This window comes from Nyctibius grandis, chromosome 24, assembly GCF_013368605.1.
Source record: "Nyctibius grandis isolate bNycGra1 chromosome 24, bNycGra1.pri, whole genome shotgun sequence".
Lineage (NCBI taxonomy): Eukaryota > Metazoa > Chordata > Aves > Nyctibiiformes > Nyctibiidae > Nyctibius > Nyctibius grandis.
Genome location: NC_090681.1, coordinates 1,826,424 through 1,850,482, shown reverse-complemented (window position 1 = coordinate 1,850,482; position 24,059 = coordinate 1,826,424). Strand labels below are relative to the sequence as shown.

The 24,059-nt window shown below is 50.0% G+C and overlaps 1 protein-coding gene across 1 annotated transcript in view; it reads right to left on the bottom strand.

The window, feature by feature from the left end:
• Positions 1-24,059, bottom strand: part of CSMD2 (CUB and Sushi multiple domains 2) — a 254,428-nt gene that overhangs the window by 27,525 nt on the left and 202,844 nt on the right. The window contains 12 exon segments of the mRNA XM_068417612.1: positions 5,208-5,396; positions 6,303-6,449; positions 7,187-7,375; positions 8,994-9,107; positions 9,989-10,069; positions 13,228-13,373; positions 15,055-15,232; positions 16,396-16,584; positions 18,090-18,299; positions 19,240-19,356; positions 21,690-21,759; positions 21,853-21,971. Of these exon segments, the coding sequence (XP_068273713.1) occupies positions 5,208-5,396; positions 6,303-6,449; positions 7,187-7,375; positions 8,994-9,107; positions 9,989-10,069; positions 13,228-13,373; positions 15,055-15,232; positions 16,396-16,584; positions 18,090-18,299; positions 19,240-19,356; positions 21,690-21,759; positions 21,853-21,971 (1,749 nt within the window).

Genomic DNA, 24,059 nt, shown 5'->3' with positions numbered 1-24,059 from the left:
ATGCCCACTCTCACAGGGGATCAGATCTTCAGCTCCTGCCTGTCAGCGTGGTAACAGCAAAGCCAACGCTGAACACCAGTTTCTACTGGAAGGGACTCTGGCTCGTGCTTGCTTTAGTATCAGTGACACAAAATGCATCAACACAGCATTCAAAAGTTTTCACACAGAGATAAAGGATTAGACAGCAATAACGTTTTGTATTTACATCCCACAGCAGCAACCACCTGAAACCCCTTTCCGCCAGCGCTTCTGGATTACATACGGCAGCAAATTGCATTGTTATGTTGTGGCAGAGGGAAGGCTAAATTTAGCATCACGGCTGAGAAGGTAAGGGGGGGAATTGAGGGGAAAAATGATAAGCGGGCACAATGCCAAACTGCCGCTTGAGATGGCAGCACTCGGAGACGATGCTCTGCACCACTGCTGCCGAGACCCTCGGTCTGGGGCCAAGAGAGCGGCCAAACAGGGCAGAAAGGGGCCCGGCAGGTCACAGAAATACAAGCAACAGCCTAACACAGACCAGAATCACGTTCATTTATGCTGCAAGAGTTTCGCAAGACGTGACAAGCCCTGTTACCCTCTTCCCCACCCTGGGAACACCAGCACGGGGACTCGGTCACTCAGATCTGCTTTTCTCTATCAGCTTTCAGAAGAGCTGGGAAACCAAACGCAGACCTGCCTCCAGAAACACCCCACGGCTCCCACCCCTCTCTGAGCCTTGGCTCTGGGGGAAGCCCACCTCGCTCGGGCTGGAGATGCGCTGCCCACCTCTGCGGGGCACCGAGATGAGCGGAGCCTGCTAGCAAGCACTAATTTGCAGGCCAACACCTAACCCAAACAACTGTCTGCATTTTAAAAACGCTCTAAAGGAAATCCATTCCTTCCTGGAGTGGCCTGAGCTGCTCCTGCTCAGCTAATGCGTGAACTGGAGCCCCAGCCTGTCTCCTGAGCCACACGCTGACACATTCACCTTCCTGTTATTCCCTCTGCACACAAACGAGGGCTAGAAAATCAGCAGCCTTAGAAAAGTTACCTTCTAGACCCCACTGAGCGCTGAAAAGGAGAGACCAGACTCATTGTGTACAGCAACAGCAAAACCACTGGAGGTTTCTACCACGCAAGGTCCAAGTCACTTCTATCCCACTACTGCGACACGAGCCAGCCAGAGCCCCAGCCTGGAGCACAATTACCCAGCACCTTGCAGATGCTGGCGTTGCTAATAGGTGTGAGTAATTCAGCAGGCTCCTATTAGCACGATCAGGCATATCCCTGGTTGAAATGATAATCACACGTATGTCACTTCATCGAGCTAAGGAGCTTGGCGAATCTCTCTACAAGGCTGGGTGTCTAGACAAGCAGCCACACTGAATACCAATTTCATTCGGAGGCAGAAGAGGGGCCCTGGGAAGTCCTACCCTGGAAAGTCACTTCCACCCAGCAGTTCTCTTATTGTTACTTTCTGATGTTGCATCCGACCAAAGAGGCTGGTGAGAAAGCTTGAGCCCCTTCCCACGCCACTGCCCCAGCAAAGCCTTCTCCTTTCTCTGGTCAATTCTCTTCTGCAGCCTGATGCTTCGCCAAAACTCATCACCAGGAAACTGAGGCACAGAGACTGGAGGGAAGGACACCGGGGTGAAGGGAGACCAGGGCCAGCCGTGCCCCATGTCAGGGAGGCTGAGCTGCCACCCACCTTCGCTGCTGTGCACAAGGGCAGGATGACGGACCCCTCCCAAGGGGTCTGTGATCATCCAGAGTCTCTCCATCGCACGTCCTGCCCTGATACAAAAGTGAGCAATAACACAGCGCTTCTAGGCCAGGCACAGTTAACTAAAATTGTCATTAAGCCACCAGAAATGATAAAAACTGTAACCCTCTTCACCTGCAGATAGTCGGGGTACAACATCGGACAGGGAGAGCCAACTGGGGCTGCAACCTCTGCTGCCCTGTGCCCGTGGCACGATCCTTCCTTCCCTGCAAACCCAGCACCCTTGAGCAGAATGCGGTATGAGTAAGGTTTTATCTGCAGAGCCCTGCACAGAGCAGAGAAGCTTGATTTTTGGGGTGGCAATAAACTTGCCATCTGCTCCAAAGAGCATTTCTGAGGCTCAAGTTGTGAGCACTGCAACCCACCAGGAACAGAGGAGATGAAAGGGAGTAGCTGCTCCAGGGGAAAGCAAACCAGCGTTCAGCTTGGAGAGACAGAGGGAGAGTGTGGTCAGGGGAAACGGAGCACTGCAGGGGTTCAGAGGTACAAAAACTGTCCGCAGGAAGAAGATGTGCTAGGAAAAGGGACGGAGGCTATGAAAGCAAATCTGCAGCTGGGATTCCAAAAACAAAGCAGCTTAAAAATAGTCAGCAGGGACAGAAAAGGCGTATTAGATCATCTCGTGTTCTCCCCCATTGTGCCAACGCGAGATTGTTCCCTGCAGAATATTCTCTGCTGCTTCCATAAATGTCAGCTAGGACAGAGCACGTAGTAAAGATTATTCAGAGGGGATCGGGAAGGGGAAGAGGATTATGTGCTGGCAGAAGGAGCTATGGGAAACGTCATTTGTTAACTAGACCATGTGTTTATGGGCACCCCAGTTCCCCTCCTCCCAACACAGCTGATTGTGTGAGCAATTTATGCCGTGCTATGGACCGAGTTCCCAAACCTCTGCCATGTGGTCCTGGCCACCAGAAAGGACGAGAAATGGAGTACAGCCCAAAACAAAAGGTTGCCAGTTGGCTTTGAGAGAAATGTGGGAACAAAAAAAAAAAAAAATGATGTGCTGGATTTCATGTAGCTGAACCGGGCAAGAAGAGCAGAGCCAGCCCTGGCCACCGGCTGCTCGAGGCCAGGGGAGGGAGCTGCTCCGCCATGAATCCTCCTCCTGCTCACTCACCTCCTGCATCCATCTCAGGGCACTTGATAACCACGGGCCAGTATTAAGATTCCTGATGTCAATAGAGGGAAAGAGAGAGGAGGTGATTTTCCCAAAGGGGCTATTTCCACCTCAGGATCTAACGTAACCAGCAAGCTCTCCTCACGGGACAGAGACAGGCTCTTCCAGAGGGACATCCAGCGCCAAGATCCCGATCAAGCTGCTCACTGTGTGGTCAGTGGGGACAGACACACCCCTGCAAAGGGGAAATCGAAGCAGGAGCCTATCTGAAATGCTATGAATTGGCCCCCAAATTCTTCCTCTGTTGGTGACTGCTACGGAGTGCCACCACGGGTTGTGCCCATCAAGCTCCTGACAGGCCACACGTGTTCAGCTGAACCACAACAGCGTGGGCTGGGTTTAGTGCTTCTCATGCCGCTCCCATGGGAAATCCTCTTCCCACACTCCTGCATCTTCTCTGGAGATATTCAAAACCCACCTGGACATGACCCTGTGCAACCTGCTCTAGGTGAACCTGCTGTAGCAGGGGGTTGGACTAGACAATCTCCAGAGGTCCCTTCCAACCCCAGCCACTCTGTGATTCTGTGACCCCACGGCGCAGACCCAGGGTGCTCAGCCACACCGCAGCAGCCCCCCGTTTCTAGGCCAGGTAGTGACAAGTCACGGATGGTGTGGCTCTGACTCCTTCCCTGGTGGCCTGGGCACTGGTGCTCAGGGACTCTTTTCTCCTTTAAATCATTGCTGTCAGAGGATACCTCACCCAAGCACATCCTCTCCCAACCTCCCCACACATACTCTATCTCCTCCCTGCCTCCAGGTTTAAAATCCACTCCCCACACACCACTGCACGTCTTGGAAGCCAATATAGATTTTGGAGCCGACCCTGAGGCTCAGGTGGCATTCCAGCACACCAGGGCAACCAAGGCTTAGCAGCCCTTGTACCTATTCTTGATTACATTATGTTCCTTAAAAAAAACGCAGCAGATCAGAGCAATTCCTTACGCCGGGCTAAGGATTCGGGAGGCACAGTTGCCATGACAGCCCCTCGCGCCTGCAGGTCTCGCTGCGCCGTTCATCTGCTCGTTCCAGCTCTCGGCGTTTGCCCCCATCCGCGTTATCGCCCAGGCTAAATCTCTACGTGAGCTTGTGCCCAGTTTCCCAGCTCCCCTTTGCCAACGAGACTGGGTGGCAGGGGCTTGGTTTGCTGCTTCCCACTCACTTTTAAATAAATACAGCCTCGAGAGGGCTCCAAAGGGATACAAGCACCCACAGCACAAACCCACCCTTTAGAGGCAGGACTGCTTGTACTCCTGGGCCACTTCCAAAGAGACTGAGTGATTCAGGAGCACAGAAGGGATTTTTTTCAAGGCTCTTTGGTAGCTCCCACACTAAATAATCCTGCTCTTCCTCACGGCTTGGACTGGACAACGACGCAGACACCGCAATGAGATTTTGCCTATGCTGTTTCTGTTCTCTGGCTAGTTTCCAGGGAAGTCAATGCAATATTAATCCCCAGTACTCAGTCCCCTTGGAACATGGATGAATGTTCAAAGACACTGAAAGGCTTCATCAGAATAAAGATGGGCATTTCACCAACACAAAGGAACGGGGATGATTGGCAGATTGAGAAAAAGGTGCAATCAGAAAGTGAACATAGTGAGGGAGACAAAATAGCGCAGAAGCAAAGCCCCCCGGGGCACACTGCCCTGTCCTGCCCTTCACTCCCACGCCTGGCAGGAGCCCTGTGCTAAGTATGATATGTCAGAAAGATTACAGTTAATTAGGAGGAAGTGTGGAATGAACACCTACATGCCCAAATCTTATATGAAGGCAAGAGAAACCGGGCACCACCTGAATCCCAAGAAATTTCTCATCCCCCGTTGGCACACGCAGACCTGAGACACTTCCAGAAATAACAAAGGGAATTCCCGTCACTAAAGCTCAGCGGGACTCATGCTCCTGCCAGCCTTTCCAGATTCTTCCACGCAATAGCTCCTCCCGTCCCTAACTGGGGCTTGGCTGTGTCTTTACTGAGAGTTCAAACACTTCTACAACAGGAGCCTTCACAGATGTGCTTTTTCTCCCCTACCCCATGGCAGACAATGACCCTCTGCTCCCTAAGAGCTACCCCTTCCCTCCTTGTTCATCTGTGCCCAAGGACTCAGCTACAAGAGGACCACCCCTCGCTGCCCACCTGTACCCCAAAGCCTGTTCTCAATACGGAATTGGGGGAATTACAAGAGGTTTTTATTTTTACCGCATTTTCCTCAGTCCTTCCCAGGACTCCCGGATCCTCCTAACGGTACGTTTGCCTGCTCTCACCTTGGCACAGAGGGATCGCTTCGTTCCAGTGGAAGTAGCCCTGAGGGTGCTGGGAGCAGGTGGTGGTGCTGTGGCCAACGAGACGGTAGCCTGTGTCACAGCCGAAGCGGACCGTGCTGCCGGGGAGCAGACCCGACTGGCTGAGGATCAGCCCGTGGGCTGGCGGCTGCGGGAGGCTACAGTAAGGAGCTGGAGAGAAGGGCAGAAGAAAATAAATGGGTCACTGGATGGGCAGCGTCAAGGCAAATTCCCTCGCTGTTCTGAGGAACTACACCCTGCTTACCACAACCTAAGGCTGTACAAGAAACGGAGAAGTTGTGATGGATAAATACGAAGTCAAAGGGGGAAAGATTGCAGGGCTACTATCCAAGTTTCACTCAGCTCTAGAAATAAAGACTAATTTCTGATAATTAAGCACCACTTAATTCATTTACTGAGAAAAGTCATTATTTATTTATGATGTACTGGCAAGTTCTCAACCCAGTTTTGTAACTTCCATTAATTAACGTTTGCTAAGTTCCAAACCACAGTAATTCACTTTAAGGAGTTCTCAGCAAACGTTCAGTATCCAGCAGCGGTTTTGTGCTGAACGAGCAACCAGGACTCCCTGGTCCTGCCCCTGCGAGAGCAGCAGCACAACCTGAGCAGGAGCACAAAGTGTTCTAAGCACCTCACTGCAAACGCTGGATCATGACCAGTCACATGTACGTTGTGCCTCACACACCCCGCAGCTCCTAAGTTCTTGTTTTGTGATGTTCGTCTTCAAACATCTCAAAATGGCCTCGTCATTGCAAGGACACGATAATTTAGCAACACATGGGATGGGTTTTGTTCAGCCACGCTGTCCATGGTTATATATTCTGGTTCTGATTCATAAGAGTGGTTGAGAAACCAGCCAAAGCGTCACGATTTCTGCTGGAAATAACCCTGCCCTCCCCAGCTCGGAACGAGCCCAGCTTTGCACGCCTGCCCAGGCCTTGGCAGCTCTGCCGACACAGATGGCCTATGCCCCTCTGCAGCAATCGCGTGGAGATCCTTGGCTGAAGACACGGCCACGTTCCTGGCAGAGGCGTCTAGTCCCTGCCGTGTGCTTACCCGAGTAGCGGATTTTGAAGCCTTTTCTGTTGTAGGCATGATCAGAGGACCAGCGGAGATAGACTTTGTTCCCGCTGCTGGTGACGGTCAGAGGGGCAGAGTAGTTCCCACTCAGCGACAGGAGCAGTGGGCTCTGGCCAGAGGGACCTGCAGGGAGGATGGAACGAGGACAAGTCAGGGCTGACACACGAACAGTCCCTCGTGGGCCTTATGTGGGTCTCTGCAGAAGGAACAGGCACATTGTGGAACTGCAGCACAGGAGCTTTCACCACGAGCCCAGGAATGGCAGCTCATGCTCAGGGTTTTTTGTGAACACAAGTCCCAGTGCAGACACGTGGCTCCTGAGAAACCAATGGCAAATAAAGCCCCGTTGAGCACAGCCAGACCAGGATCCTGCTCCAGGCAGCATGCCGTCGGCTCAAGTCCCGATGGGCCACCACAGGAGCATGAGCAGGGCACTTGTACTCTGTGTTTGGTTACAAAGCTGCATCCCTCTGAACACTCACAGATCCCGTCTCAGTTCACGAGAGCTCATGGCCCAGAAAATCTGGCCTGCACAGGCTTCAGGGAGAAGAAGTCCCACCTTCTCATCTCATCCCTTCCCAGCAACCTCTGCCACAATCTCTCCCAGGAGCTTGCTAACTCCTGCCACTTAGAAAAACACTTTAGATTCATCCAAAAATCAAATCATTGATACTTTCTCAACCAGAGAATCAATGAGTCTTAAGAGGAGCTTTCTTTAAGTCCAGCAGAAGGTTATAGGTGTAGTGGTGGAAAGCTCTCCCCAGACTGCTCTGGGAACAGAGATTAACAACTAACAAAACTCCACCATCTCTTTCCTTTCCCCTCAGCCGCTATGCAAGTCAAACTGGTGGATCTCTTACCATCAAAGATTTCAAACTCATCATATTGCTTCTCGCTCAGGAAGTACTCGATGGTGAGGGAGATGTTATACCCAGGCTCTACCTTCACCACCCAAGAACAGGTCTGGAAGTGAGGGTAACTTCCCAGGAAGCTCTGGCTGAGGATGACACCGGTGGAGTCCGTCATGACCTCGTTCATCGGGCAGTGCACTGCAGGAAGCGCGGAGGAGAGACAACAGAAAATGCATTGTCCTATTTTGCAGAGGAAGGAAGGACACACAAGATGCTATGGCCAGGAAGGTCTGCCTTGGCGAGCTAGGTCAAGACAGAGCACAGCTCCCACCCGGGTACATCCATGAGCACCTTGACCCTTGGGCGCACAGAGAATCCCCAGACCCTGACGGAGGCTCCCAACGAAGCACGCTGCATCTCCACAGACCCGAGCACTTGCCAAATGTAAAGGAAGGGGCAAAAAACAACAATAAAAACAAACAATTTCAACTGTCTTTGCATGATTTCACATCTCTCTCAAAATGAATGGCGCTGCAACCAAGCAGCTATTCTGGAGCTACAAAATGCTCCCCAGGAATCCCTGCGCACTTTATTACCTGGGTTAGAACAAGGTGTGGAACCACAGGCTTATCCCAGGTCACCCACGGAGTTGTTAACTAGGACATAAGAACTCCAGTTCCTTTCTCTAATCACTACACCCCAATTCAGCTTCTGGAAATATTAAACCCAGCTAAAAGTGCTAAATAAAAAGGCCAGCAAAAACACCTCAGAAGAGGAGGCAAACACACAAACTGAGCAAAAATCATAAAGAGATCTCTATTTATCCATAATTGTCACTAAACCCCAGTGGAAACGCTGTACTTGTACTAATAGAAAACAGCCAGAACTATCCAGAAAGAACAGTGTACTCCTTCCAAATCCTTAATCCCATCAGTGATTTTTTGACCTCTATAAATTGGTAGCCAGATGTAATTTAAGCAGTCCCTTTACCCCCAGGCTAACCACCATCAGTAAATAATTGAATGACCTCCCTTTCTCTCCTTCAGTTCACGCTATTTCAGAGAGAATAAAGCCATAGAGAAATATCCCATTATATGGTAAAAATGTTCAGACAGGAGGGAATGAAGGAGATGAAATAATCACGGCTGGAGTGAACAAAAGCACCAGCAGGAATCCAGAGGATAAATAAGGTAACACGGTAGCATGGAAACATCTTTGGGATGCCTCCTGCGCAGCAGCAAGGTGTACAACGCAGCGTGCTCGGGGCTTTCATTTCTCTCCCATGTCATGCATTTGGTGGCACTAATAGAGAAGCTGCTCCTCGCAGGACTGCCTCGCCGGAGGAGCTCCCTTCGCCGCAGCCTGCTCCTCCTTTGCCTGTTCATGTATCACCGGCAAACTGCCAGCGCAGGTCTCCTCCTCCTCCTCCTCCTCCCAGGGTAAGGACGTTTGGGTGACTGTTGTAATGACTTTGCGAATGCAGTCAGACACAAGGTGTGTCAGACCCTGCTCAGGGAAGTCCAGGCTTAAAGTGCCTTCCTGAACCAGGGGCTTGGGGTATCATTCAGGGGTACCCAACGTGAGGCAAACCCCCCCAGACGGTGCAGAGACCCCAGAAAAGCCCCGGAGCCAGCAAGGCGTGACAGTCCTGATGGGTGGTTTTGCACTACTGGGACCCTGGAGATCTGAGAATTAACCCCAAAGATGCCAGGAAACCTCCCCCAGCTCGCTCCCTCCCTTCGCAAGCCTCCGCATTTTGCAGCAGTCTCCGGGCAGGGAAGCTTTGCCTGCCAATGCTGGGCACCCCCTGCCCTACCTTCACACGTGGGTGGAGGTCCTTCAAACTGCAGATGAGTGCCTAGTTTGCAGGTCAGGATTTCATTTCCAATCAGGGTAAAGCCAGGAAGGCATCTGTACCGCACTATGTCACCTACAGACAGAAAGAGAAAACAGCTTGACCCAAGAGAAAGATCAATTCATTAAGGGTGAACTGTGGCCTGGGAAGAGGGTACCATGGGGCGCAGAGACCTCTCGACCATGCCCCTGCCATGACTGTGCAGAAATAAAAGGCATAGAAAGGCATGCTGGAGTCTCAGCCAGGATAAACTGCTGTCATGCTGCTGAGACTGTCGTGATTCATGCAAACTATTTCAGGTGGAGACTTCCCTCAAAGAGAGCAGACAGTGAGAAAAGCTGCTTTGAAAAAAAAATACCACAGCTACTTCCCTGGCTGCAGACATTTAAAATGTGGAGGTAACCGTGAACAGCAGCAAAAAAAATACATAAAGCACAGTTGATATGTGGCTGCCCCCTCCCTGGCAGTGCCCAAGGCCAGGCTGGATGGGCCTTTGAGCCACCTGGTCTAGTGGAAGGTGTCCCTGCCCGTGGCAGGGGGTTGGAACTAGATGATCCCTAAGGTCCCGTCCAACCCAAACCATTTGATGATATGGGTGACAGGTTCTCAAAAAAGAATAATGGCCCCCAAGCTTTGTTTGAAACACCTGAGAACTCTTATTGTGGCAAAGATTTCTGAATGTTTCTGAAGAAGCTCAGGGCTTTCACAAAAGCCAAACCACTTCTTCTGTACCAACAGAGAGGAAAAGCCTGGAGACCACTGGATTCAATCTGATTCTGTGTCCATGTCAGGTGTTGAGCGAGGCCACGCACAGCTCCCCACGCCACACACCATTACACGCGTGAAGAAGCCTCCTGAAGCCCCAGACATGGGGTGACAACGTGCGTGTGGCTCCCTGTGGGCATTGCCAGCAGCTGGCGAGGGGGGAGGAGGGCTAAGAGGAGCGGAGAGGCTACCTATGTTAAACTCCTCGTTCTCGGTGACGATTTCTGCGTTGGGAACGACAGTTGGAGGCTGACATCGGAAGAGCTGGTAGGCTGAAAGAGAGCAAAGGAAGAGCAGCAGATGTTAAGCTGGGGGTGAAGGCTGCCAGATTTTTTTCAGGGGTACCCACATGGCTAAACAGGAAGAGGAAGTCCAGCTGAGGAGCAGAAACAATTCCTTATGGCTCACGCACCTGACCAAATACATTGCAAATAGCAAATTTTCCACCAAAAATTAAAGATCAGCTACCAGTGAGCAAAACAAAGGTGCTGCTTACGAGCCTGTGGGTGCATAAGGCTTGAGCACTGTGCTGCTTATGAAAATAAACACACGGGAGCTGTGAGCAGAGTTAAATTGAAAATATGGTACTGGGAACTAAATGAATATTAATGAAAGACATTTTCTGCTATTTGCTCAGCACTTCTCTGCATCTTTGCTCCCCCTGCACCTGACCCCAGACAAGCATAACTTCCTCTGAAATTTATATCAACCCTTTAATTTAAGATACTGGAGCTCAAGCTGCCACTGAATATTAATTCTTACTAACTCCATGATGTCAAACTCTTCATGCCACACCAAGGCTGGCAGCAATTAAGATTGCTGAACCTTAATGGCGCTTATGATGATGCTTAAATACACATGTACAGAAGCAGATGCCCCATCGTCTTGCCCCAATTTCCCTACCCCTAACCCGGGGCAGGATTATACAAAAGGTGTGTGGAAAAATGTGACATTTGGAGGTCTGGGGAAGGGGCTGGAGGGAACGCGGCCACTTCTGGTTAACGTGAGGGATGGGCTTACGTGTCCCATGTGCACAAGGTGGAGGAGAACACAAACACATGCTACTACAGGGAGCTAAAATCAACCGAGGTGAGGTCGAAGGGAAGTGCCAGCTCTGTAACTCAGTCAGCCCCTTCTTTGCAATCCACCACGGGAGCACAGGGAATGGAGGAGCTGGGAGAGCCTGCACGCAGGATGGGAGAGGAGCGGGAGGCAGCAGGGGAGAACCCTTCTGCTGCACAGCAAAGAGCCATGCCAGGAGGGAACACACTTATTTGCAATCTTTTAAACAGATGTTTGACAGTGGGAGAAGGAGGAAAGGAAACGGTAACAAAAATTTAAATTAAATGCTATTTAAGAAGTGCTTGACAGCATCTACTGAAGTGGAAAGATAACCCAGCATTTACAGCATTAATCTCCTCTCCTTAATGGGCCACATTTCAATGCAGAGGTGTGATGAAGGTGGCTTCAGCACATGGGTGACGCAGCACCAGTAAAGCTCCTTTCAACAGCACATCCATTTGTTCTCACCAGGACAAAACAGAGTCCTGTCCTTGAAACCACACTGGGACCCCCTTGAGTTACTGTGCCATAAAACCCTTTCCCATCAGGCTCACACATCAGCTCATGCTGGCACCTGAACTAACCCGTTTAATAATAGGTGCAACACCATCATTTTTCAAGGGATGCTGTTGAATCTTTAAGCTCTCTGAATCATTCTTTTGTTTCCCTTCCTCCGCCCTGAGGAAACGGTTCTTTACAGGCATTTAAAAGGGCAACGGTTCCCTGACACAGCGCTCATCACCACTGCACGGGAGAAGACAATTTAAAGCTGAAGGAGGACGTCTCCTATGCCCTAGATCTGCCAGCAGGCAGACGCAGACGTGAAAATATACATTGCTGTAGACACCGAGGAAATTACATTCCCTGCAGTTACACCCCAAGGGGCGAGACAAAGACCAACTGACCGCGCTGCCCGAGCCCAGCGCTAAGATCTCCTCCCTTTCTCCCACACCTCTCCTGGTGTGCAAGAACAGGAGCCTGGGCAAGAGGGAGGCACCTCACCCTGGAGGTGACCCCCTCAATCACTCCCATCTCTGGGGTTAGGCTTTAGACCAAAGTCCCACGTACAAAGGGAGCAATAAGCCAGTAAGTGACACTTTAATCAAGGGCCAAGCAGCTGCCGGAGTGCCCGGCTGGTGAACGGGTTATTGATGAGCACTGGCCTTCACCGACCCCTACCAGCACCAACCCCAGGCCCTCACGCCTGCGAGTGCCTTTACACCCCTCATAAACCACAAGCTGGAGAAACCTCAGTACAAAGCGCTATCAAGATTAGAGAACAGCAACATATGCTGATGGGCTCTAACCACAGCAATGATCGTATCTAATTCACATTACAGAAGGAGGCAGTTGCTGAACCGCAGCACTGTTTACACACTGCTCATTTCTGAGCCAAACTGCCTCAACCATAATTTTTTGCATAACTGTTATGTACGCACCATTGTCTAGTAATATAAATCTTACAGTGTTTTGCAGCAGTAAACCAATTCCCTCCAAAGCCTAGCAAACATTCTTTAAATTCAGCCTACCCGAATAATACTTGCCTTTCGGAACGGAACATAAGCCAGGACATTCTGCACAGATTCCTCGTGTAATTCGTGTAAGGCTTTGCTGACTTCGTTGCCAGTAAATTGCCACAGCAAGAAGAGTTCTCCATTTGCACTTCCCAAAATCCCAGTACTGCCTTGTGAACTTGTGAGCTAATCCAATTTAAAGTTGGGCTCTGGTTTAGTGGTGGAACGCAAATGCTCTCATTTCAATGTAATACCCAACGTCTCTCTAGCATGAGCTGCGCTCACACCAAAGCTTCCTCAAGTAATTCAGGGATTTACAGGAATCCTTCTCCTCCCCAGACAACTGAAGTCACCTCGCAGCTGGAACATAGCTGCCATTTAAAACAAGACACCAAGATGCCCCAACTGCTTTAGCATTGCATTGGAAAGACAATACCACATCCAGCCAACGTTGCAGGGAAGGAGAGCTTTAGGTAACCAAAGCAGAGCTACCCATGATGGGATCTGCCAAGGAGAGGACGGTATTTACAGGCACCACCTTTAGAGAGGCGGAGGGCTGGCATGGCTGTTAGCTTGCAGGCACCTGATCTGTGCTTGAATTATCACGACGTTACAGATGGATTTCAACATCTGCACAGACTGTGTGACCACTTGCCAGCACTCGACTGCACCAGAGACCTTCAGTCTCAAACCTGTACATCTGGAACCTTTGTGGAAGACTTCAGGTAAAAGTGATTTTTTTCACATCTTCTCTTCCCCAGAACTAGTCCCTCCCACAAGCCACAACCAACCCACACCCCTCCACATCCCACAGGCAGGTATAAAGCATGTGTTGCTCAGTAAGCAATACAGACCGTAGAAATAAATGGCAAAAATCCCTCCGTTGGCTGCATCACTGTGGAATTTCATCAGGACCTGATTGGAAGAGCTTTGGGTTGATTTCTTAGCAGAGTTGCCAGTGAACACACCAAGCTGTGGGGCTGTTTGCTGTGGACCATCCCTAAAATCACATGTGAGAAACACAAGAGAAGAGCGTTACTACGTGTCTTTAATCCCAGGCAACAACCAACCTCCTACACTGTGCGCACAGGAACTCCTCTCCTTCCTTGTCCTCCCTTTTCTACATCTATATTACAGTCTCGGCAGCTCCCTGGGCAGCTCTCCTGGGCCCCCAGTCCCCCTCCCCGCTCCATTATAACCAGGATAATCTCTTCCAGCAGTGCAGTGCTCACCCAGTAGACAATTACAACCGTGAACTTCATTTTTAACCTCAGAACTTGAAGAATTAAGGCCAGTTTTCCAAGGGAGTTTCACTCCCTGTTTGCACAGCGGACACAGATATTTTGAAAGGCAGATATTGATTAAGTGCTACGAGCTCAAGAATTTGGCCACAAGCTCTTTAGCCAGCACAGCTACGTGTGCTCCCCTGGCTGACTGAAGTTGATAACACGCTGTTTCTCTTCCCTTCTCCACACAGGAAAAGAAGATCCCCGCCTGCAAGGCTCTTGGGGTAAAGAAATCAGTGCCACTTCATTAACCGGAGCAGAGTTGGCCCCATTTTACATCAGAGGTCACAGTTCCCAGTTGCTGCTATTTAAAAGGGTCACAGCCAGGTCTGATGCCATCCCAGCCTGGATCGCAGGGCTGCACACCTCTGATTGCAAGAGAAAAACCAAAAGAGGACATTGGTAAATGTAAATGATTTACAAACATCTTCCTCTTCATTCAGCCTCTATCCATAGACAGGGAGCCACAGATAAAGTGCAAAAGGAAAAAAAAAGAGCCCCAGCAAAAGTCTGTCAGAGAAATCAGAAGCAAAAGGCAATTCCTATTATGCGAGTCCAAACAAGATTCATTTCAACTAAATTCAGCTTGAGATAAAGACCCCGTTTCCCATTCATAAAGTCTCCTCTGTAAAGCCCCTCAGGCTTCCCAAGGGATGTTCCCTTATTCCATCCAGCAGAGCGGTTTGGAGGTGAAGGGACGGGCTGACGAGAGCACCCAGCAGCACAAGCGGGGCTCAGCCGCCGAACACCCTCCCACCGCAGCCGGGACGCCAGTCTGCATCTCAGCCCCTACTCACTGCCATCGTGGCAAACCAGTGGGACAGCGATGCCAATCCCAGCACTGCAGGGGGCTGATGTGCTGCTTTTTTAACTGCTGATGATCACAGAAATCAATGGCAAGACCTATATTGACTTGCAGGCTCTGCTATACGGCTAAGGGTGGGACTGCTCCTTGTGAGCTCCACAACGACGAGGCAAAAGCACCATGAAAGCTAAGGATTCCTGGGCAGAGTCCCCTCTAGACCCAAAGGATGACATTTCCATCTCTTGGCATGAGCAGCCCAGACATCCAGTGATCGTGCCCTTCACTGACCTTGCACTCCTTGCCTACATTTTTCAGGAACGTAACATTAACTGTGTTTGGAGACAGCCACCTCGTGCATTTTGCCAGCCCCTTGCAGCACATGGTCTTTAATCTAAAGGCCCTATCAAGCACCCAGAGTTTAAAAAATTCCAACCCCTCATCCCAGTGTCCCCAGAGGATGCTTTCTCTCGCTCTCAGACACAGCAGCACCCACACACCGTGGCAGCGGGTGCTCTATCAGCAAGAGCATCTTTCTGAAGTGGAGCCTTAGTAGCAACTCCAGTCAGTCCTCACACCTTTGCTGTACGCACCAAACAGTGATGAAATCATTGTAGGGCTCTGTTTGCAGCAGGGTGAAGTTGAGATGGATCCCATATCCCACCGGCACTGTGAGAAGCCAAGTGCAGTCCTGGGAATTGGGGTACTGGTTGGGGAAGCCAGGAGAGTAAACGGTACCATTTTGGGTGGTGATGTTCCCCCCACAAGGCACTGCAGGTAATCAAACAGAAACACAAACCTAATGAAGAAATATCCCCCCAAACAATAACTCTTAAAGATCCTCTATTTCCCATTTTTCTTTCCTCTTTTTTTTTGGATAGAAAGATAGCAATTCTGGAGAATCCAGCCCCAAAACCTTGGCCTAGCTTGCCTCAAATAATTCCTATCTGTCACAACTACATCTAACATTTTCAACTTAATTCCATTACAATAAATTCATTAAGTGCTTCAGAGCTGAGAGGAGACTGTCAGGGTGTTTTGCACAGATGCCATAGCCAGGTGCACAAATAAACTCTATCTTATGCCCTAGGAAGAGTCTTTGGGCTCCACCAGCTGTCTGCACCCATGCACGGAAAATACAGCCCCTGATGAGATGACACCAGTGGGCACATCCATCCACTCGTCCAGCCAGCACGGCCTGGGCCAGAACCGCCGAGCAGCTGGCTGTTCACCGAGTACATCCGAGCAGGGGGCAAATGATGATTTGTATGACAGCAGCAACCAATTCATTAATCAAGACGACAGTTCTATTGCACTAGGCACCTTCCAGGTCCAAATGAACTTGCAAACTAAAGAGAGGCAATTAGAAACAGGCAGTAAAAAAAGAGAGAGAGAGATGGCATCCTGCTGCAGGCATCGCAGGAGGGCCACAGCAGGAACCTAGGTCTGATGGTCCCATGTACAAGCATCAGCTTCTGGACCTCCCTGGCACGGAAGTTCAATTGAAGCGATGAGAACATCTGCAGCGTGTTATGGCAACCTGCAGCCACTGAGGGCACAGGGAGAAGTGCAGACAGTGTCACCTGCCTGAGCCAGCTCTGTCCTAGAAGTCACACAGCAGTATTAACCCCGTCCTCGGCTTAGGCTAACACATTCTCCCTCCCAACACACCTCACTAATGCAGGCTCAGTGCTGAACACTCACTCTTTTTCATACAGGAGTAGCTCCACAGACTTCCACCACCCTGGCCCTGACTGAGGCTTTATCCAACGTGCACGTTCCCAGCCTGCCTCCAGCGATGCTTTTGTTTCCAGAGAAACTTTCAGCCCAATTACAAAACAACAATTCAAAAGGAGGCCAGAATAGAAAGCTGAAGCTTTTTCTCTCCCCAGCAACGCCCGTCCGGGTGCTCTTAGGGTGACCCCAAGCCATACCTTCACACCTGGGCAATGGGTGGTCCCAGTTCCTGTTGGTGCCGTGCTGGCAGGTCAGGACAGGGTGGCCGATCAGCTGGTAGCCAGGCAGGCACTCGAAAGAGATGGACTGGCCAACGTTGTAACCGGCTCCTCTTACAACACCATTAGCAAAAGGTTCAGGGTCAGGGCATTCCTGCAGCTCATAGGCTGAAAAAAAAAAGTAAGGAGGGACGTTTCATACTCCATATCTTCTCCCAAAAGCAGGAAACAGTTCACTCTCCATGCTGCTTGGCTACTTCCTCCTCATACAATGACTTAATTGAAGGAGATGAACTTTAATGAACCATGGACACATCTGCATGGAGGCTGAGGGAAAATCCTGCTGCTGCTTTGTGGCAGCCTCAGACGTGAGCCCCGGGGTCTGCCCTGCTCCGCCAGAGCCTCACAGCCTGCACCCAGAGTCACCCAGCACTTCACTTCTAATTGAGAAATCTGCCTTGTTTTTCACCAAAACATGCACAACCCTGACGACGAATGCAAGTCAGCTGGTTAACATGTTCCACCTGGCATTATAAATTATTGGTCAGACTTGCTAGAGCTAATTTGCATAGCAATTTCCATGCGATTACCCAGAGTGCCTCACAGAGCACGTTCATTCCTAAATTGTGCAGCAGCGCGTGAATTATATGGTGCACGAACAGGACAGCCAAGACAAAATTAATGTTTTCAATTAAGTGTGAGTAGTGGCTTTTATTGCTATTTCTGGGGAGTCAGCCCTTTGTCAGTCCTTGGCTGTACCACGTGGCTGGAGACACATTCTCCATCCTTCCCACTCCTCACATCTCTCTCTGAGGCAGCAGCCGGACCGCTTGGCTCCCATCCTAATCGTATTCAGCATGAAGTACAGGATCCGCCCTGGGCATCCTTTGCCCCTTCATATTCCTACACACCAAGGACAGGTGGACAGAGAAGTCCAAAAGGTTTTGCAAAACCACTCATCAAGGTAGAGCTGTGGGTCGAGCAGGGCTAAAAGTTCATGTTCTCTTTCAACAGGGCAAAGACTCACGCAGGCAGCCCCAAGCAGCACCTCCACAGAGCAGCAAACCCAGCAAGACCAGAGGACTCAAGCTGGGTAAGAAGGTAGGCACCTCCATTCCCCCATCACCTCCAAAAACTGCTGAGGGCATCCTTTGATTTTAGTAACTTATTTCTCTACTTTCACTCCAGGTATCCATGCCAGCCCCCTTGTTACATTATTTGGGTATTTACCTATTTACCCAGCTCGCCCCACCAGCCTGCCTCAGCACAACGCTAGGCTGCAGCTCAGGACTTCAGCTGAGACCGAAAAGCAGCTGCCAAATTCCAGAGCAAACTCATGGCTGCTGAGGACTCTTCTCTCTGCACATGACAGTCGACAGAGCCAAGTTCTAAGTGAATTTGGCTGGAATTAATTCAAAGGCATTTCACTGTCACAGAGCACTCTAGGAACATTTGTTATTTGCTGTAGGCATAAGCCCGGGTGAACAGATCCCAGTTATTAGGATTAAGCACGGCCTTCGTGTAACACCTTTCCACTCATTTGGATTAAGTCCTCATGGAATTAATTCAACAGAATAGCAACAACCATGACGCCTACCCTCTCTCCACCACCCTCACCATTAGCACCCGGGGACAGGATTGTCCCACTGCTGCTCGCCCTGTGCCCTCCTTACCTTGGTATTCCAACTTGAAGCCTGGCTTGTTCTGTGAGTGGTCGCTGTGGAAGTACACGGTGGTTTCATGAGATGTCGACAGGAGGGAGCCCGGGATCTCGGTGCCGCTGAACCGCCCGATGACGTTACTGGTGTCGTACGGCCCGTTGCGGATTTCAACGAAGTCATGGTTTGGCTCAGTGGAGAAGTTCAGGAACTGGATGTGAGCACCTGGAGAGGAGGAAAGAACAAGTCTGCCTCTAAAGCTATACCCAAGCCCTAGCACATCGGCACTGCTCGCCCAGTGATGCCCAGCACAGCCTGGTCGATCAGCAGGGGCACATTTACCACGCTGGAGGTAGAGGATGCCCGTAGGTATATGGGTCCTGCTAGTTTCAGACAAGCCCAGGCTCGTAACACCTGTAGTTTCATGCTGCTGGAGCTGCTGTGCACCAGAGGAATGAGAGAGGCAAGCACAGAGCGACACGGATCACCCCTCGCCAAGCTGGGTGCAGCCAGCTCAGGTGGCAGGACAGACCGAGCCGGGGGTTTCGTTCCCCCAGCAGCACATGGCAGCTACACCAGGAGGAGGACAGTTAATTCAGGAAACCCACAGAGTCAGCACTTCTCATGCGTGCAACTCTTCCACCTCCTGGCAGTGAGGCACCCTGATGGGGCTGGCCTGGAGAAGAGCCGAGCTGGGGGTACCCACATCTCTTACTAAGGGCTGGGGAGATCCTAATTTCCAACAGTGCCTGCGTGAACTCCAGCTGAGGCAGGATATAATCTGACACAAGCTTTGGCCACTTGTCACATTTATGAAGGGTGATGCAACTGGTGATGTTTTAAGGCTACTACAAACGTGAGGAGTTAAGATGGGGAAGTACACACACACTACGGGAGGATGGGACAGCTGACTCCAGGCGTGCCCACAAATCCCTATCAACCTGTTACACTCCACGGTGACCTGTAATCACCTTTTGAAACAAGATTTTTCATTTCATAGCACCACATAAATGCCTCTTTAATGGGAAGTGTGATCAGGAGGTCAAACAACAGAGTTTCAATAACTCCTCTTGGCAAGCAATGCACCCAGCACTGACTGAGCAGGGTCGGTATCTTCCCATCATCTCTTTTGTGATAGCATCAACACCAAAACCAGCTGTCTCACCAAACCCCACTGGCAGCAATATCCTCCACGTGCAGTCCAGGTTGCTTGGATAATTTCCTGGGAACCCTGGGCTCAGGAGCACTCCTTCCATCTCTTCTGCTGTTCCTCCACACTGGGCTGTAAAATCAACAGCGTTAATGGTCAGGATCACTTAGGGGTCTCTCTGGATGATGCTCATGGCCAGCCAGAAGTGTGGAAAATAAAGAAACTAAAAACTAAGAAGAGAAAAAGGAAGGCCTGCTATGGAAGTAGCACAAGGTTTGCCAGGCAAGGCATGGCCACTTTACTAACGCACGTGCCTTCCTCCTGGAGATAAAACTCTGAGCCCAGAGATCCAGTTTTGGCCATCACAGTGGGAGAGACAGATCTGAGCTGCAGGAGGAGAGAGGGCCGCTGTGTTCTGTCCACAGACGTTGTAACAGTGCAGATCATGCACACAGCACTTGTTTGAATTTTTAACAACCTAAAAAAATTACTGTGAAGAAACAGACTGATCCTATTTTTACTCCAGTTACCGCTACTACTTTTTCTGGTTAACTGATCTACCTTGACTGCTATACCTGTCAATCTCTGGGCAATTACTGATAAATACAGAGCAGAGTCTTTGCACACTGGCTGAAGTAAATATCCTACCAAGAAGCGATCCACAGATGACAGCACAAAATATGTTTACAAAAGGCATCACATGAAATTCAAACACAGATAGCATCTTCTCATGCTTATCTGGATGACCTCTACCTCGTTACAGCAATACCAGCCAGTCGAATACCCCCAGGCGTGCTCCTAACACGTTCTGACAGCGAAGGTGCCGATTCCCTTTGTCCAATATCTCATTACGTGTGTACTTGCTACTAACAAGGTTTCTCCCAGAAGATTTCTCTTTCTTTTTCCTCTTAATGGCTCTTTAATAGAACTACTCCTAAATTATTTAGAAGTCAAGCATCTGGATGAAGTAGACCAAAAGAAAATCAGCACGCTGTGCCAGGGAAGCAAGCTGTCCTCTGAGCAGGGGAACGACCAAAGCCTGGCTGTCCGTGCAGTCAGCAGCGCTCTGGACAGTGTTTAGACACACCAGTGCACGATTAGCAGAGGACAACGAGCCTCAGGACTGTCAGCAAGGGGTGCTGCAGCATCCCCATAACAGACAGTCACTCATGATGATCTGCACTTGGCTGCAGAGACGTGTTTATGCCTCTCTGAAGCTGGATGGCCTTTTTCAGTCAAGTGTGATGCAAGCCCCGGGATAGGAACAGACAGCTGGATGGGTGTTTGTGCCACCACACTTAGTCTTGACTGTCCCAAACCAGCCAATCTGAATTAAACTGCACTGGTGTTTACACAGTGACAGTGCCAGCAGGCACAGCCCAACCAGGCAAAACCCCACTGAACTGGGTGATGCTGATTGGGTGAAACTGAATCTGATGTGATTAAAAAAAGGAAACTTCAAACTTGTAGTTGCTAAGCTAGACAGCAGCTAGATGATCACACTGGGATCCTCCTCCATGCTGGTTTTTCCCCAACTCTAATGCTGAGCTGAAGGGCTTCTGATTTCTTTCAGAGCAGCTCCCACGGGTATGAGCCCTTTAGCTCAGTCACTCTGCTGTAAATGTCTCTGTATTTATTCCTGGCCTGCAGACCATCGGATAAAAGAACTGTTAGCTCTTATAATTACTTTAAAGCAAAATGATGTAAGCTAGAACAGCAGGAGCCTGAAATAACTGTTAACTAAAGCTATTAAATGCATAAATGTCTCTAGCAAAGCCGTAAAATGTGCAATATGAATATTAAACATCTAGATTTGCTAAGAGCAAAATATTGAAAATAATCCAAAAGCTCCAGCAAGTTCCCTTCACCTCTGTGCCTTTTCTCCTAGGGCTTACTCCTTCCACGGTGGAAATAAACCGCCCGGTCCTTCCCTCCTCCCGCTCCTCAGAGGGTGGCACGGGCAAACAGCTGCCTTGACAAGTGACCTGGCTCTTGCTGGTCACACAGGACCCGCTAGACACCAAAGAGGGACAGGAAGGCCCCGAGTGGTGCCGGTCGGAGATGCTGGGATGTAAACAGGCTCCAGCAAAAGATGTAGTTTTAGTGATATCGTGATGTATTTCATAAAAACAAAGAACTTTGCTTAAGATGGAAATAAAACTCTCAACCCATAAACCCAATCTACTTTCAGTATAAAGAAGCTTTATGTTTTCCCTTTTGAAGAAATTTTTGTTGAGAAAAGCCTTTTTTGTATTTTACATTTTATACTACAGCCACATTTTAAGCATTCAAAATAAACCATTCTGGGCGGCCGATGGGGACTTTGTTGTTGAAATTTCCCCTTGCAACAAATTTTTCCACACTCTATGTCACTTCCAGAACAAACCTGCATTTCTCTTTACTTTTTTTTTTTTCCAGAGAAGTGCTGTAAATATCTGCTAGGTACAACAGAACAAGAGTCCTACCGATGCAAAGCGGCGGTGGGTAATTCCAGCGACGGACCGTGCCTGGCATGCAGGAAATGTGAGAGTGGCCCTGGAGGAGAGGAAAACAAGACACAGGGTTTGGAGGGTCTCTCCCTTCCCCAGGTGTTTGTTCTCATCCTTTTTGTTGGCAAATGTTGGGTACCTGCAGCGCGTAGCCTGGCTCACACTGGAAAGAGACGACGTCGTTCACCAAATAGCGCTCGCCGATCTTGAGGCCGTTCCCAGGGACGGGGGGCTCCGGGCAGCTGGACAGACCGACGGCTGCGAAGGCAAGAGTGAGGTGAGTGCTGTGGGGATGGGGGCTGTGCTGAAGGCGAAAGGAATGGAAATACACACCTTCATTTTATCCCAGCCCCCTGTCCAGCAACAACCCCCACCGCAGGCACTGGTGGGGAAGTCTCGTGGCCTTTGGGCTCTCCACAAAGACACCCCTGATCACACAGCATTCCCCTGTGTTACAGGGTACATCCAGGATCCAGAGGGATCCATGTCTCATGCCTTCACTTTATCTAGCAGACGCTTTTTTTAACGTACAAATGTATCACAAATCACTCTGTGATTCGTGGCCAAAAATGTTTTTGACTGAACCCTAATGACTTGATGGAAGAGCTGCAGCTGCGACAGCATGTCCACTGCAAAGCAAAAACCAGCTCACTCACGAACAGACCACCCGCCACGAGCCCTCCCTGCCCGAGGTCCGTGTTCCTGGTACACCCTACGCTCCTGCACCAACCGGGCAGCGTCTGACAGAGGACGGGAGCGGATCACAGAATCAATCAGGTTGGAAGAGCCCTCTGGGATCATCGAGTCCATCCATTGCCCTGACACCACCATGGCAACTAGACCAGGGCACTAAGTGCCATGTCCAGTCTTTTCTTAAACCCCTCCAGAGATGGTGACTCCACCACCTCCCTGGGCAGCCCCTTCCAGTGTCTAATGACCCTTGCTGAGAAGAAATGCAATAGAAAATGCAAGAGAAATCTCAGAAGGATGCAAGAGGGCACTGTCTGCTGTCCCTTGCTGGCAATACCAAGGGCATACGGTACACGTTGTGTGTAATTTGTCCCCTTCTGAGCAGAAGCAGCATGGTTTCATCCTCCAGCCCTACTCTTCCTGTTTTCAAGTACGGATTGAATTTACCATGAGATATAAGCAGCAGTAAGCGTGGCTGGTCCTTGACGGTGCCTGTAGAACAGCCTACAAAAATGCCATTCAATCCCATTTCCATCCGAGCTCCATTTACAGCTGGGAATATCCTGCTGCAAACCCAATTAACAATCCCTGCCGTCGCGTGATGCGCTTTTCTTTACACACATGCCACCCCCTCTTCCTTCTCCAACACCAAACGGAGATCAAACGAAGACCAGCGGCTGCAGCCACCGCAGCCCCGCTGCCTGCCAGCTCCTCCCTCGCTCGCAGGGCTGGCAGCTGCCAGTGAAAGATAACCTTCTGCCTCGCTGCAAGGGCTGCTGCTCTGCTCAACCCTACAGCCCGCAGGCTGAGAGCGGGTGAAAAAAAGAAATGAGAAAGGAGATGCTGGCTCTCCTCCTGAAACCCGAGTCACACTTCCCAGCAAGAAAACATGCAGTCCCTCCCCACACAGGGCTGTGTGGCTTGAACTTCAGAGAGACAAGAGAAAAAACAGCTTTAAATAACTTCCCATTCAGACCAGCGGGCGCTGAGTTCCACTCAATCCTAAATTGTTCTTGCTCTGCTTTGGCTTTCGAGCATGTAGAGATAAGAGCTTTACTTGAGGAATCCAGCGAGGCAGCACGGGGAGAAAACAGACTCTGGTGCTTTAGCTCATCTCTCAAAACTTCCTTGCAGCACCAAACAAAGACAAAACCTGGGGCTTGGAGCTGTGAAATTCCAATTGTACAAGCAAAGCAAAATATATATTACTTTTACCTGCCCTGAAAATCAACATCTATTAATTTGCTCAGCAAAGAAACCAAACAAGCCTGATAATCCTGAACATGATTGTTGCAATGGAGTAATACAATCCTCAAAGAACTTATTGATTGAAATAGAAATGAAGAAGAAACAGTCGCAGCAAGACAATTTCTTAACATCCATTCCTCCAGCTCCCAGAGAGCAATCTGGGGCACGCTCTCTCCCCAGCATTCTTACTTGCTGTAATCTTGCTGGATCCATTAATATGCAAGGTTTCAACGTGCAAACCCAGTAAAACCTGGAAAGCTTAGTACTAGTTGGCCCTCTACAAGCACACAGACATGGGGGAGAAGGAGTTCTTGGCATCCTGATCCAGACCTGACAGCCCTTTCCCAAGAGACTCTCTTCCCTGCCATGTCTTCCAGTTTTAGTCAGGTGTGTAAAGTGAGTAGTCTT